The sequence below is a fragment of the Anabrus simplex genome, chromosome 7 (assembly GCF_040414725.1).
Source record: "Anabrus simplex isolate iqAnaSimp1 chromosome 7, ASM4041472v1, whole genome shotgun sequence".
NCBI lineage: Eukaryota > Metazoa > Arthropoda > Insecta > Orthoptera > Tettigoniidae > Anabrus > Anabrus simplex.
Window position 1 is genome coordinate 235,251,640 of NC_090271.1, and position 16,480 is coordinate 235,268,119.

General features: G+C 38.9%; 1 protein-coding gene across 1 annotated transcript in view; it reads right to left on the reverse strand.

The window, feature by feature from the left end:
- Window positions 1-16,480, reverse strand: part of LOC136877074 (protein Skeletor, isoforms B/C) — a 421,284-nt gene that overhangs the window by 41,324 nt on the left and 363,480 nt on the right. Inside the window, exon 7 of the mRNA XM_067150891.2 lies at window positions 6,103-6,278. Coding sequence (XP_067006992.1) covers window positions 6,103-6,278 — 176 coding nt within the window. The remainder of the gene's footprint in view (window positions 1-6,102; window positions 6,279-16,480) is intronic.

Below are 16,480 nucleotides of genomic sequence, written 5' to 3' on the forward strand. Positions count from 1 at the left end.
AGGAAGAGAAGGACTAATGAATCAAGCTACACAAGTCACATGCTTGTTGCTCTCTGATTGATTGAAATTCCAGCAGGATTGTCCCCACCCCCCACCCAAATCTTTACGTTTTTGGCTATCGCTATGCTATTTCCTGATTACCAGAGATAACCTGATCTGTATGTTTATTTTTATTAATAATTGTGTTTCTTTCTGTGGTTCTCTCTTTAAAGAGGGAACTCAAGGTATGTATTTCTTATACTTATGCCCTATATGCTGTTCTGACCGAGGACACAAATGAAATGTACTGCTTCATAATTTGGAACTTGTTTGTCCTTATCACATCATGTAAAACTAAATTTGTACCATAAATCCTGACTAAACTAACCGTTCATATTAAGCAATTTATTTTGTGTACTTTTGTTCTAGTTGTTCCACATAATAAAGAACTATAGTAAATCAATCAGCTGTCTTAATTTTTCAGATCTTTCATTATAAATCATCCCTATCCCATTCAATATACATACATATCTCAGACTCAACAAACTTATTTATGTGTGGTGTTGTATTACTATGGAAAATCAAATGAATACTTACCTTCCATTAAAAAGAACATGTATTATTTCTATGGATTAATTATGAAGTGAAAGAAAGCTGAAACACTTGGCTGTGACATTAAAATATTCTTCTTGTAAACTTTTCCATAGTTCTTACCTGGTTTTTTTTCTTCATCTTTGTTTAAGAGTGCTATCTTCTACTACAATTTGTAGAGTGTTCTTCAAGTTTGTCTGGTGACAGAATATCTCATTTCATCTTGATAAGTGAGTGGTACAGTATTACTCTTCCTCTCAAGAGTTCTTCACATTCTCAGCTTGTTTGTTACAACTCATATTTCTCACTCCGATTTGGGTGTATGTATATACAAATGATAAAGATAATTCTTTAGAACAGACGATCGCAGAAGAAAACTTCAAGAATCCAGATACAATACTGACACTGCAGGATCAACAGATTTAGTCACGTACATAAGATCTATAGGATCAGCCAGCTGATCAGTTAGCCATACACTTCATTTTGAATTGTTACATGATGTCTAGTTATACTCAACCAAAGTTATGTGATATCTACAGGTGAAAGTCCCATATGCATTGACCAGGATTTTAACCTTATAAATTGCCATTGAGTCCCAATATTGTCAACAATATTACTTCTAGAAGTCACAGCAAAAAGAGCTTTGCCAGGTGTGTGTAGGCTATAGAGAAGTTCTTTCTTTTTTTCCCTAGTCCCACTAATAGTATAGAATTAGAGAAACTATCCTCTATCTCTAATTTCAATCATAGGCCCTGAAGCAACTCGGAGAGTAATTGCAATAACCCTTCAGAAGACTCTTATTATTACGTGGAACAATACATTGATAGTTATAGTGCAAAATATGGGAAGAATTAAGTGGAAGGTTCGATTTTGATAAATTGTATCGAATACGTAGAGACAATATGCGACACTTCCGGATTTAGCCTTGTTAAAATGGGAGACAAGTCGCAAGTGGCGCTCCAAAGTGGCTTGACCTGAAAGTTCAAATATCAATGGAAATGTATATACAGAAATGGATAAATAAATTACGTGTAGAAAGAAAGTGTTACTAAGATATTAACTTCAAAGTTGCTAAAGCAATTCTGGATAAATGAATGAAGAATTATTTAACAGGTTATTATTTAAAGACTGAAATTAGACATATAATCAAAATGTGAAATAGACTGCTGTGAAAGGGCTTGATCTTCCATTTATGCATTACCTTTTTAGCTTTAAAATTCCTGCCTGAACGTTCACAGCTAGATTTTTCTTTTTTCTCATTTAAAAGCATTGTATCATCAGATTAAAACACTTGTCAACAAAAATATTGGCATATTCCTTACACACATGATTCAATGAATTTACATTTAAGAGCTGGACAATTTTCCTTTTAACTTGAAGCCTACTAACAGAAAGAAAATCTATAAATTTAGCCTCAAAAACATTCTAACTTTCCCTATAAGCAATACTTGCCATAATGCCATTACATTAGGGTAAAGCAAATTTGCATCATCATATTGTTTCGACAAAATATGTACATTTCTTAAATCACCCATATTTTCTTCAGTGCTTGACAATGCATTAGGGCATTCCAAATGGGGTAACTTGGAACACAACCAGCCACGCTCATATGCATATGTATTTTCCTGAATGAAATCAAACCCACAGATCACACCTACAAGAACACATCGGTATTGAAGGTTAACTGCTGAACTATACAATAAAATATGCGTATTATATTTTAAGCCAGTTAAAATATGGGTCGAGCAGGTCAGAAGATTATGAAGTACTATAAAAATCTCTTTGTCACTGAAAGAATATATATGCAAACACAATATTACTTACATTTCTTGTCACGAGGGAAATGGAAGAAAGACCGCGCATTCTTCTCTACTTCATAGTTTCTGCAGTCAAACACAGCACATACCTTTCCCCTCATGTTGAGAGGAGATATCAAGGAATGACACACGCTACTATTTAATTATGTCAACTCACTGAAAACGCATAAATAACACCAAACACTTCACACACAAATACACGTGCTCTTGTGACAGAATCAGTAGTTCTAAGGTCAATCCGCTAGAGGGAGCTCTAATAGCTGTCCCTCGATATCTCGCTGAGTGTCGCGTATTGTCTCTACTGTATTTGATTGTATGCATTGAACAGTATATGGTCTCAAGTTTTGAACAGCTCATTCATTAGTAACATGGGTTCACAATGGGGAGTTTCTGTATTGCATTTTCATTCCCAGCATATTCTAGTCATAAGGAACAAATGAATGTATAAGGCTAATTTCTATGTATCGCTACATGTTATGCAATATATCTCTCCATTGATGGCGTTTTCATGTTGCACGTTAGGTCATTGTTTGTTCCGTTGTTCAGTGTGTTTTTGAGGGACATACAGGTGGTAAGAACGGTAGGTGTAGACCAAATGGAAATTCTAAGTTCCCATGGAGGGAATTAGATATTTTTCCACCAATAGAGCATATCAAAATCAGATCAAAAATTAGATATATGGCTTTCCAGGCGTTTGCTCTATTAACCAGCATTAATTCCATTGTGGAGTCTTATCTCCCGTATGCAGTTATCAGACTGTGCCTCATAAAAGGCTTCTGATAAGTTCACCTGCATACACCCCAGCATCAGTGGGTAGGGTCTGACACATCCCACTCTGAAGAGTCTAGTGTCAGACCTAAGACGAAATGCTGGTTAATAGAGCAAATGCCTGGAAAGCCATATATCTAGGTGTAGACCAAGGCATGAATATGAGAAACAGATTAGAGTAGATGTAGCACAGTATAGGGTGTTATGGACCGCTGCATCAAAAAGTCTATAGAATGATGACCAAAACAACAGGTAATATGAAATTCTCTTCACTTGGTTTTTATGATATAAAATGCCACACACAGTTCTATGCTACAGTGAGTTTCTCTCATTAGTTGGCCGGCAAACATGCCCAGCTTATCTGCCTCCCTTTGACTCATCAGTTCCCGTTACACAGCGCAGCGGCAGCACGAAAGTGCCCGCACATCACAGTTCAGGTCCATGCTTAGAAGGTGTATTACGTGTTGATCTATCACTCCAACTGTTCTCGAGTTGTGAAGTGTTATACTTCAGGGTATAATTCTCATAATGCCTCCACATGTATACACGGTAGAGGAAAGGGTATTAATGTACAGTAATTATGTAAAAAGAGAGTCTTGCAGGAAGTCGTTAGGCAATTTTTAAGACAATCTCCAGGTGTACGCCATCCGCATAGAGAGACCATGAGGAAACTCATAAACAAATTGAGAGGAACTGGTTCTTTACTCGATAAGAAGCAAAGTGTCAAAAATCATAATGGGGAAAAAGTAAATGAAATCGCTGAAGGATTAGAACATATGCTTACAAAATCCCCGAGACGACTTGGACAAGAAGCTGGAGTTTCGAATAGCTCAGCATGGTGGGCTACTAAAGTCTTAAAACTGAAACCATTCAATTCCAGCATCTCCTGTCATAAGGCACTAGCTTCATTTCTTAATTCTTAATTACTAATTTTCTTAATTCTTATTTTCTTAATTCTTAATTTTATTCTCATGTCACGCACAGATAAAGTGAGCCAAGTGCTGTCCCTGTTGGTATGCTGCGGAGCGGGGAGTGATGAGTCAATGGGAGGTGCTAAACTGGGCACTTCTACTGACCAATCGATGAGAGACACTCACTCTAGAATTAGGCCATCCTTTAAAACATATTCCATTTCTTATAAAATCACAGTATCACAAAATATGAAATTTTTATCATTGTAAAAGTGTTATACATATGTCTGCTACATGGTGCAAGAGAGTTCAGCAACAGAAAGGTTTTATTGAAGTTTACTGTTCAACGCTTGTTCTCTGCATACTTAGACTTACTGAGTGTGCCTGCTTCTTTATACGATATCAAATCCACAAACATGTAACTTTCCAGGGTTAATCAAACTCAAATCACTTAAACTTATATGCAAGGTGACATACCATTCACATTATTTTCAAAGAGAGTTGCTGTTGTGTGTACCTAGGTCTATGAAAGTGTCGCGAGAGTATACACACAAATATTGATTGCAGGTGTAATATTTACATATACTCAAAACCAAAGATCTTGTAATAATATTTACAGGCCAAAGGGAGTAAAATCACAAGCCTCATATTTTGGCAACACTTGCATATCACAACAAAGGCCGACTGGAATAAAAGTTAACTTAAAATTTATGACGAACAACAGGAGGCAGCTGTGTCATGTACCTGGAGTGAGAATTATCACATTCAGGATTTCCTTCCTTTACTGTTATGTTGGATCTCCACTCACACACCACACATAATACTATCCTCCACGACAATAACACGCAGTTACCTACAAATGACAGATGCCGCCCACTCTCACCGGAGAGTCTGCCTTACAAGGGCTACACTCGGCTAGAAATAGCCACACAAAATTATAATTATTATGTTGGATCTCCATTCTTCTGTTACCCATCTCAAATTGATTTAATGTTATGGTGTTATGGTTCATCCCGATTATTTACTTTCACCTGACACGTCTGTGTAATCACTAGACTAACAATTCATCAAAATTAGTCAAATATATTCTTCAGATATCATCATGCCAGCAAGCAGAAGCTGACGAAAGGGCAGTAAAGGTGTATTTAGTTTAATAAGAAGATGAATCAGTAAAATATGTACTGTATAATTTAATACATACTGTATTCATTACAACAATATATTCAGTTGCTGAGATCATTGCTGCGATGTTTCAAACACATCAACAGTTAGGTAACTGCAAAAATAATTCAACAGGTATGTGAATATCAATCAACATTTGTCATTTATACCCTGTATAGTATATCACGAGGGACAACAAGCACATCAATATCAAAAGCATGTCAAGTGATTATCACAACGTATGGTAAATACACAACATAATATTTAAAACATCTTAGCTAAGAAGCGTAACATTGGACGAGATGATAAAACAGTTCTGTAGCAAGTATATTTCCACTGCTGACTGGGTCCTCTGACCAATAATGCTGACCAACCAGAAGGTGCTCTGCCTTAATGAGTAACTTTGGAAAATAGGAAGCATATCAACTGATTTAAATGCATACATTGAGCACGCACCAACTGACCGCATGCAGTTGAATGACAGGAATATTTTTGAACTGTGCATGTTGCTATCTTAGATACGAATCTATGCGTAGGGAATGGAACATATTTTTTGAAAATCATGGTGATGGACATTTTTTGTGACATATGAAAATAAAATGTCTTGTCGTTAAGTCCAACCTGTTTTAAATTAAAATGCTGCAACGTTCTTGATTTTGTATTCCGTCTTTCAACCATACGGGGATCATAAGTCTGCAGTGGAAATTGTGTTAAAATGTTGATATCCTTATGGCCCACAGCTTATCGTTAGATTGGCGAGCTGAGCTTGGACACCACTTGGCACAGAGGGTGGCTGTGTGGAAACAGAAGTCACCGTCACCTGGGAGTTATCTACCTCTAGTTCTAGGTTAAGTTGTAAGCTGAGATGCACGTACCTTCCTTGCTCCCCACTGAGACCAAAGGACATCCATTGGTCCTCTCTCATCCTGGCTGCCAACTGGATCTGCACCATGTCCCCTTGCAGCTCCCACTGCACCTGGAGTCTGTCGCCAAGCAACGACCGGCAATTGGTGGGCTTCTCCTCGCGAGGATCTGGAGTTGTGCTGCTCGTCTGCGGCCGAGGGGCAAACTACTACATGCTCTATTCACGTATAGTGATCATCAGGGAGTGGGGGAGTGGGGGGAGAGGTGAAGAAACCCAAACGCACAACGACTGCTAATAAATTTGGCTCTGGTAAGCAATTTATTTCATTCTGAATCTGCTGAGGATCCAGAGAAGTTGTTGAATGGTATGGGAAGGAATTAACGCTATCTCTGTTAAGGCCTGGGCTAGTGGAAGATAATACCAAGTGGGATGCCTGGTTACCTTTGAGTCCCAGAAATTAATGCTATTTCTGTTAAGGCCTGGGGAAGTGGAAGACAAGATCAAGTGGGATGCCTAGTTACCTTTGAGTCCTAGGAATTAATGCTATCTCTGTTAAGGCGTGGGGTTGTGTAAAGTGGAAGGTAATACCAAGTGGGATGCATGATTACCTTTGAATCCTAGGAATTAATGCTATCTCTGTTAAAGCCTGGGCAAGTGGAAGACAAGTCCAAGGGGGATGCCTGGTTACCTTTGAGTCCTAGAAAATAAAGCTATCTCTGTTAAGGCATGGGGTAGTGTAAAGTAGAAGGTAATATGAAGTGGGATGTGTGGTTACCTATGAGTCCTAGGAAATAATGCTATAACACCAAGTGGAATGCCTGGTTACCTTTGAGTCCATACACTCATATCAGTTTTTCTAGTATTTTAACGTCTCAGCAGCACTTCAAGACTGCACATTTTCGGTGAAGGTGAGATGAGAAAGAGTAGAATCTTGAAATGCAGTGAAATTCAGCTGCAGTCCTGGCATTTACCGGGTCTGATAATGGAAATAAGCATGGAAAGCCATATTTAGGACTGCCAATGGTGGCATTTGAACCTACTATCTCTTCAATTAAAGCCTATATAGCTACACCATTCGTATAGCTGAGTGCAGGCTGAGTGAGGGTAAAATGCCTCTCGAGAGATGTTGTTTCCACATTTCTCAACTTTTTGATGAGGAATCGAGACCAAATCCTTTTGCATAAACCCTCTCCCTAAAATGGGTAAATGGTGGGTTATCTACAGACCACAGCCAATCCTTTCCGAGTCGTGACCCTGGTTACTTAACTGTGAAAATCATGAGAATCAAACACCAATTTTAATTATAAGTTCACATTGCTTATATAAAATGAAAACATACAACCTGTTTTCCAGTCAATGACCGGGTCACGGATGGAATGAATGAAGTCCCCATCTTATTGCGAGGATAGGAATTGTGCCACCTGCCGAAGCCTGTCTCACTCCTCTGGGGCAATGATTAATGACTGACAGATGAAATGAAACGATAGTGGAGTGTGTTGCTGGAATGAAAGATGACAGGGAAAACCGGAGTACCCGGAGAAAAACCTGTCCCACCTCCGCTTTGTCCAGCACAAATCTCACACGGAGTGACCAGGATTTGAACCACGGAACCCAGCGGTGAGAGGCCGACGCGCTGCCGTCTAAGCCACGGAGACGCTCGTAATTCAGTGTCTTCTTAGCATATTCTCATTCAGGACGAGCTCCTTATTCAGAAGGGTTTTTGAAAAGGTTGCTTCCTGAACGGGCTCTGTGCTAAGATGTTTATTATTCCAGCTTTTCCTTCCTTCCTTACGTCTTATTTGTGAGCGTGTACTCTTACTTTTCAACGCAGTTAGGTTGTTAAATTTACTAATTAATTCTGTATGTGTCCGCCTCTGTGGTGTAGTGGTTAGCGTGATTATCTGCCATCCCCGGAGGCCCGGGTTCGATTCCCGGCTCTGCCACGAAATTTGAAAAGTGGTATGAGGGCTGGAACGGGGTCCACTCAGCCTTGGGAGGTCAACTGAGTAGAGGTGGGTTCGATTCCCACCTCAGCCATCCTGGAAGTGGTTTTCCGTGGTTTCCCACTTCTCCTCCAGGCGAATGCTGGGATAGTATCTAACATAAGGCCACGACCGCTTCCTTCCCTCTTCCTTGCCTATCCCTTCCAATCTTCCCATCCCTCCACAAGGCCCCTGTTCAGCATAGCAGGTGAGGCCGCCTGGGCGAGGTACTGGTCATTCTCCCCAGTTGTATCCCCGACCAAGAGTCTGAAGCTCCAGGACACTGCCCTTGAGGCGGTAGAGGTGGGATCCCTCGCTAAGTCCGAGGGAAAAGCCGACCCTGGAGGGTAAGCAGATGATGATGATAAATTCTCTATGTTATTTAAAATTAGCACCGTGAAGTTTGTACGTTCAGTGCTATGTTTCTTCTTAAATTTATGTTAACATTAATTTGCGTCATTGATGGCTCCAATTGTAATTTCCTTTTATTATTATTATTATTATTATTATTATTATTATTATTATTATTATTATTATTATTATTATTATTATTATTATTATTATTATTGTAAGTTCCGATTGTAATATTATTTTATCGTTATTATTATTTCAGTAAATTGTATTCGAATTGAATCACAACTAATTTCGTTTCACCAGCAATGCCAATACATTCTCACCGCCTGGGTATGGTCCCAACCGCTTCCCTTCTCCGTTCCTTAGTCGTCATGTTACCCAACCTGATAGTTACTTTCCGTTGTTTTCATGTGTTAATCGTGCGTATGTTTTCAATATTATTTGATCGCGTCTGAACATTATTATTCTACCTCATTACTTTAATTATTATTATTATTATTATTATTATTACTATCATCATGTTTTAATTTTGTGTTTGTGTACACCGGAAAGGTTACACTTACACTGCGTGCGGTACGTATTAAACAAATATTTAAAAAATTTGTAAACTTCACCCACGTGACAACTTCCCACCTGACATGCAAGCCCGCACCGCTACGCCTTTACCAACTACACTGCGATTCCATACGGCATACTGGGAAGGTTATAGCAAGTATTAGGTTTACTGCGGTCACAATATCAATTTAGTGTTTCGCCGGAGTGTCAGGTTCATATGATCTAGAAGGCACACGCATGTCTTCCAGTGTTTAATACGAGTATAACATTACGGCGTCCTATCATGGTGAGGCGGTAAGTACCAAGATATCTGGTTGTGTTGTCTGAGCATACCGGCAGGGTAAATGTTTTCTGGACGGAATGAATATTGTGGGTTGCATAAAACTACATTTGAAGGGGCAGCTGAATTATGCTGTATAACGTAATTCATTTTTCTCAGCAACTTCTTTGAAGAGGACCTCCGGTCGTAAAAACTCGCTACGAAGATTCATTACATCGCATACTTGAGCCGTGGAGAAACGGGACAAGGCATATTATTATTATTATTATTATTATTATTATTATTATTATTATTATTATTATTATTATTATTATTATTATTACACTGTGGTATAATGGTAAGTGGTGCGAAAAGTCAGGTTGTAATGTTTCAAGAGGAAAAGACTTCTCACTTTTAATTACTGTGTTGATAGGGTGAAAGTACCTCATGGGAATCAATGGAAGTAACCAGGTGTTATTATAAAGAAAGATCGTCAATGGGTTAAACACATAAACAGGATTGTAAATAACGTTTATGAAACTTTTCATATGGTTATGATTAAAGCCCGGATTTTTATGCAGCAACAGGTTAGATTGCAAACCAATTTGGTTAGTAGGACGTGTCGGCCATCCGCTCTTCCATAATGTAGCAAGAGTAAATTAAATTACAGGGGTTCTGATGGGCGTACCCCTAATGTTGATGCAAACCCCATAGCATAATCGTTGTGTGGGTAGGCTATACTTGCTACTCGCTGCAGTAAGTTTGCATTCTAACCTATTAATGCATAAAAATCCGGGCTCAAGTTATGATGGTATTTAAGGGCTGTAGTAAGGATGTAAAGGCATATAAGTTACTGGGTCGCTGGAAACACCACAATATTAGAGTATGGCTCCATTGTATGGGACCGTCACTAGAATTAATTCGAGAACTGGTAAAATTCCAAAGAAATACAGCATGATTTGTTCTGGGTGTTTTACGAAAAAGGAGCAGTGTTACGAAAATGTTACAAACTTTGGGCTGAGAATAAAGAAGTAAACAGCTTGACATCGCGGTATGCACCGAGCTGTTAGTAAGGAAATGGCATGGAATAATATTGAGCGGAGTTTTAAAAACGGGAAAGGTAATTATATGAAAATAAAATTAGTATTCAAGAGGACAAAATGAGGCAAAGATTTGTTTATAGGAATAATTTACCAAGGGAGGTGTTGGATAGATTTCCAAGTTCTCTGACATTAAGAAAATCTACAAGACTGATGGAAAATCTGTCATCTGAGTGACTGTCTGAGCTCGACATTTTACTGGTTATTGTAATGCTTCATAGAGATGTGTCGGTACAATTGTTTTTCTTTTCATTCATTTACCAGTGATCTACATTTTATTTCATTAGCTTCCTGAAAATGATCAGGGCTGCCACAAGGACAAAACATAATATGGTGCGACAACTGAGGATAAAAAGTAGGAAAGTAGTATAAGGGCCATTCAAAAAGAAACGACCCGGAGGCTGTAAAATGAAAACCTGCACCGTTATTTCAAAAGTATTGCCCAGCACTGTTGAGGCACTTGTCCTACTGCGACACAAGGTGGTGATTGGCCGTCTCGTAAAATTCGTGGGGCTGCATTGTGAGCCAGTTCCGAACGTACCGCTTGATGTCGTCGTCCGAGGTAAATTGTTTGCCTCTCAGAGCATTCTCTAGCTCACCTTGGGTTTTTTTATGTTGTAGCTACCTTGCATGATTCCACGGAAGACTTTGCCGTTCTGATTCAGTTCAAAGTGAAAACAGCATGTCTCGTCTCCAGCGACCACTCGTGACAGGAACTCATCCCCTTCCTTGGCATAGCGCATCAGATGTTCAACAGAGAGGTCCATTTGACATGCTTCCTGTGCTGGATGAATACTGTGAGGCACCCATTGAGCGCACTTTTAGCGAAATTTCAGTCTGTCCTTAATGATGGCGTGAACATTTCCGGCGCTCACGCTGACCTCTGCGGCAATGGCTGCTACCGTAACTCGCCGATCTTGTATAATGAGGGCATCCGCCTGTTGGACAATGGCATCGGTAATGCAGTGTGGCGTTCCAGAGCGTGCAACATCAGCCAACGACATTCGTCTTTCCCTGAATCACTTGTGCCATGCCTTGACACTTGCAACGGACATGCAGTGTTCTCCGTACGCTTGTATCATCAGTTTTTGTTCCCCTCACTCGTTCTGCTGTTAGGAAACGCTCTTAACCCCTTTGCTCTTCTCTAGAAGCCTCCATTTCACTGTTGTCAGCACGACTGGGTGCACTGGACGATCAATGCGTGCACGATCTCGCTCTGTCTTCATGTGGTGTGCACCCATGTCCCTTCAGCGGCGAGTTTAGGACCTCAGCGCTCTTGCAGGAACCACACATTCTTCCGCAAGCCATTGTATTACGATCCTTTCAGCAGTTTTAATTTTATAGCGTCCAGCTTGTTTCTTTTTGAATGGTCCTCATTTATAAGAGATCAAGAACAGTAGGACATTTGATATATACTATATAAGTGATGTCGTAAAATCGTGACAAATTCCTGCTACCGAGATTGAAATTTCCCTCATTGCATTATCTGGGATGCATAGCATTTCGCGGTCTTTACGAAAAGGCTTTGAACCATACTGTTTTTCTTTTAACATGTACTCTTAGCAGCAAGCAGCATAATTTACGTTTTTGCAATAAATAAAATAATTTGAATAACTATGTTTTTTGATTTAACATACAGTGTCCATGAAGACCTGTCCCCCCCCCCCCCCCCATATGACTTTGCTGTATTAAAACAACCGGGATAATGTTATGTGCAAGTTTCTGAAATATCAAGCTAGGATATAATTATCATGTTACAATATGTTACGTTCTCTTGAATTTGAACAGGAAATAATGACTAACTTCGTCATATAGGAATATTGTGAAGGCGGTGATATGATATAGTAAACCATGGAATATGAAATAAAGTGTCCTGTAAAGGTCTACCTTTTAAACGCAAATCTATTTTAGAAGACGTGTATTTTTTGTTGTGATAGTAAGTAAGAATTACTATCATTTTTCTTTCTTGTTTAATGTTTTCCTTCAGATTCTAACATTTGAAAACTGAGTCAAAAGAACACATTGACATGAAATAAAGCGTTGAATCACATACCATTCTTTACTAGACACACAATTAGCCAAGTAACATTAACATAGTCAAATGAGGAGGAAGACGAGGATGGCGAGGAGGAGTGGGGAGGGAAGGGCATGCTATTATCTCTGAACAAAATTATTCATAGAATATTTAAATGTATTAGTGTCATGGAGGTGTAATATTCTAAAGATTAGGCTGATTTGAGTGGAGAAAGGAAGACAATTTAGATTAGGATTCAAAGCACAATTACAGTTAAATATGATAAGAAAGTGTTCTACTTACGGGATTGTACCACCATGGAGGCTGAGAGGCATGCAACAACAACAGAGTGTTAGTCACGAGCAAGCTACAGTCATTCTATGAGCCGCTACTATATCACAAAAACAAAATCTTAAACTAGTGTACAAGGAACACACTCAGATCTCTTGTTCAGCGAGATAATTCAGTGCTTCCCCGCAAGGGAGAAACCTGACAAGTCTTGCTTGGAACTTCCTGAATTCACTTTTATGAGGTGAGTAAAACATTTAATATTGGTCATATTGATCAGGATTTTTGTTTTGTTTTTGCAATTTACTGTACGTTGCACCGCCACATATATGTATTATGGTGGCGATGGGATAGGGAGGGGCTAAGAGTGGGAAGGAAACGTCCGTGGCCTTAATTAAGGTACAGCCTGGTTACCTGGTGTGAAAATGGGAAACTGCACGGCCAACTCGCCCGGTGGTCAGGATAATAGAAAGGAGAAAAATCTTAACATATATCCATTAGTTTGTAGTTCTACGGATTAATGGCGCAAAAGTTGGTGAAAAGGAATCCTGGCTTAGTGATAGTTACAAAACGGCCAAGGTTCTGGGCGAACATTGTGTGTTGTCTCTCAAACAAGTTTGAACTAGAGCAACATTTTCATTACTGTAATTGCTGAAATTCTATGGGGCAGACGATTTCCCACGGACCATGAAGTTCAACGAGCCACTTTCTACGACTTCGGTCGTTAAAACAAAGGAGTGATGCGGATATTGACTTGACAAAGGATTTGGGAAACTAACTTTCTTTTACTTAGTTTCCATAAAATTATAATTTAATAATTTAATACACCCCCAGGAAAGCATTTTATAGTTCGTTAAGAGGCAGAGAAAGATTGACAACTCTTTGCCAGCAGTGACGAAGAGCTTCCAGAAACGCTCGAAAGAACTCGGAGTAAGTCCAATTGATTGAGCAGCTCAGATTCAGTGCACCTGTCGGTTAAGAGATATGGAGATAGTGAACGATTTTGGATCAACAATCTGTGACACCGCGGTCTCAGACAGAGAGGTTAATAGAAGAATCACTCTAGAATGAATTGCAATAAGAAAACTCACGAAAATCCGGCAAAACCAGGCAATAATAAATAACATGAAGGTACGCCTGGTCGAGAACCTTCCGTTTTCTCATATCGCTGTGGGACTTGGACACTGAAGGCTACTGACCTGAATCGCATTAATGAATTTGAAATGTGGTTTCGGCGCAGAATACTGCATACAAATTGAAATAACGCATCGCTCATTGAGGAATTTCTTCAGGCATCAACGAAAGAATTGTCCAGTTTTATGGCGATGATGTGAGGCGGGAAGGAGATATCTTGAGAAAACCGTCACGGAAGGGAAAGCAGAGGGCAGGAAACCATCTGCAGGGCGCTTTGAGAAAGGCTGATGGCGCTACATCATGAGCTCAGCGAGTGATGATGAGGATGAAGTACATTTAACAACATCAAAATAATGATTTTGATTTCGGTTGTGCATTAGGCAAAATCAATGCTTTTGAAAGTAAATAAGATTTTTCAGATATTAGTATATTTTCTAAATTGTCGTCTCATGGAAATATTGAACTAGGGATGGTTTTCTATCTAACCGGTGATCTGCTGTCGGTGGTGATAAATACGTTAAATCTGAAGATATTCGTTGAACTAAGTTTGAAGTTATCTTCATACAGTACATTTGGAAGAGAGTGGTGTTTGCGCTACTGAACTCTATTATCAATTGTACAATATTGTCAATTGCCAATACGGATATGAAGTTAAAGTAAAGTAAACTCGTGTCCTCATCCCGAGGTGGTGCAGCTCTTTTCAGGCACACCCCCATTGGAGGTGAGCTGCACGTACCATTTCAACCACATACCAGCCCTCCTGCCATTCTTAAATTTCTGGCAGTACCGGGAATCGAACCAGGGCCCCCGAGGACGGCAGCTAATAACACTAACCGTTACGTTACGGAGGCGGACGGATATGAAGTTGATATCATGCAATAACTGTATTATATGGTTTTATATTGTGAAGAGTATAATCGCATCACCTGATGTACATTTGGCATATTGACTTAAATAATCACTTGTTCTACTTATTTAGAAGTGATTTCATTATTTAAAAATAAAATTACAGAGTAAAGGGTCGTCGAGATCATGAATATCATGATAATCGCAACCAGCGTCACTATCACTGAAAACATCTCAATAGGTGTTGCCAATATCATCACATTTACTTTCATATTTGACTCACGCACCTTACAGTAAAAGGAATGGTTTTCAAATGTCTATTTGTTTCTTTGTTTGTTCGTATCCTACAGAGGGATGTAGTATCATTCCACCTGGACAATAGCTTAATTTGAACTTCTTGGGTTGGCAGCACTCACACTATAAAGTCATATTCGATCCAAACTAATAAACTCTAATAATTCGTCCTGAAGATGCCATACATGGAAGAAATCTAGCAATGAATAAGTATTCGAAGATGAATAATTATAAACGCACTCGGCTATTGTGTTAACATTTGAGATATTTCTTAATTTATTAAACCATAAGACATCGAACTGAGTGAGCCTATGCGGTTTCTGAATTACTTTTATCACAAGCACACTTTTCTTAAATTATTTTCTTATTTCATGATTATGATGACTTCATGTATCAGGATTATGGATTTACTCGTGTGTCCATTTGCATGACTTAGAACTAACTTAAAATATATTTTACAATGTATTTATTGATTTAAAACGTCATACAGTCTTATACACCAGAAATTAGTTTACAAATAATAAATAATGAGGTTAGGTGGACCAGTCTTCAGTTGATCTTCCGACTGCTGCTCTTGCCTATCGATGCTTCCTCTGGAGAAAACACGCCATGCAAAACATGGAAGAAGAAAAAATATGCTTAAGTATTGTAGCTTATCTTTATACCGTAATGAATGTAGTGCAGTTTGAATTGCTAGAAAGTTGTGCATTTCACGGCGAGTCCTTCACCTGCCCACCATGGGTTAGTGTCTGTGTAGCCCAAAGACAAAGGACAGGTATTGAAGAGAGGCTACCGGTAATCCATGATCCCCGTAGCTAGTCGCAAAGATCTGCAGATGTTGAGGAATAGCCTAAACTTTACTGAAACGCCATGTTATAACTTCTCTTCTGCGTCCTCATCATCCACGATTGGCCCATTGCAGGAGGATTTCAACTGGACATTATATCACTACAAGTGGACGTCGTTCGTGTACTGTATAGAGTAAGCTTGACGTCATGAGGATATGTAAATGGTTGATATACAGTTGAAGAGGTAAAGGATTAAACTTGAGCCCCTGAAAGGAAACATCTACACACCAGCCATCAGATGAAGATAAGCCTGCTTAGCTATTCAAGTTTTCTCAAGCCATATATATGTACCATTACATTGTATTTATCATCTGCTGCTGACTTTACAGCCGTATTGCCGAGATTCGAAAACCGATCGATCCCAGGTTGGAATTTTCGCCTGAGAAAATGCGTCACGTTAGTAAGGGCACCTGACCTTTAATCTTCCGGGTTGGGTACTTCCTGTGTCCCCAGAATTGGGATAATTCGAAGAAAATGTTTTTAATTTCATTCCTGTTAAACGTATGATAGTGATTAAGATTTCGGACATAGATGAAATACGAACATTTTGATGCCGGATAAGTATTAGCTTTAAAGTTACTGTTCTAATTATTATTATTATTATTATTATTATTATTATTATTATTATTATTATTATTATTATTATTATTATTATTATTATTATATTTATTGCGGATAAATTGGTGAAATATGTTTAATAAACGATTGAACAAT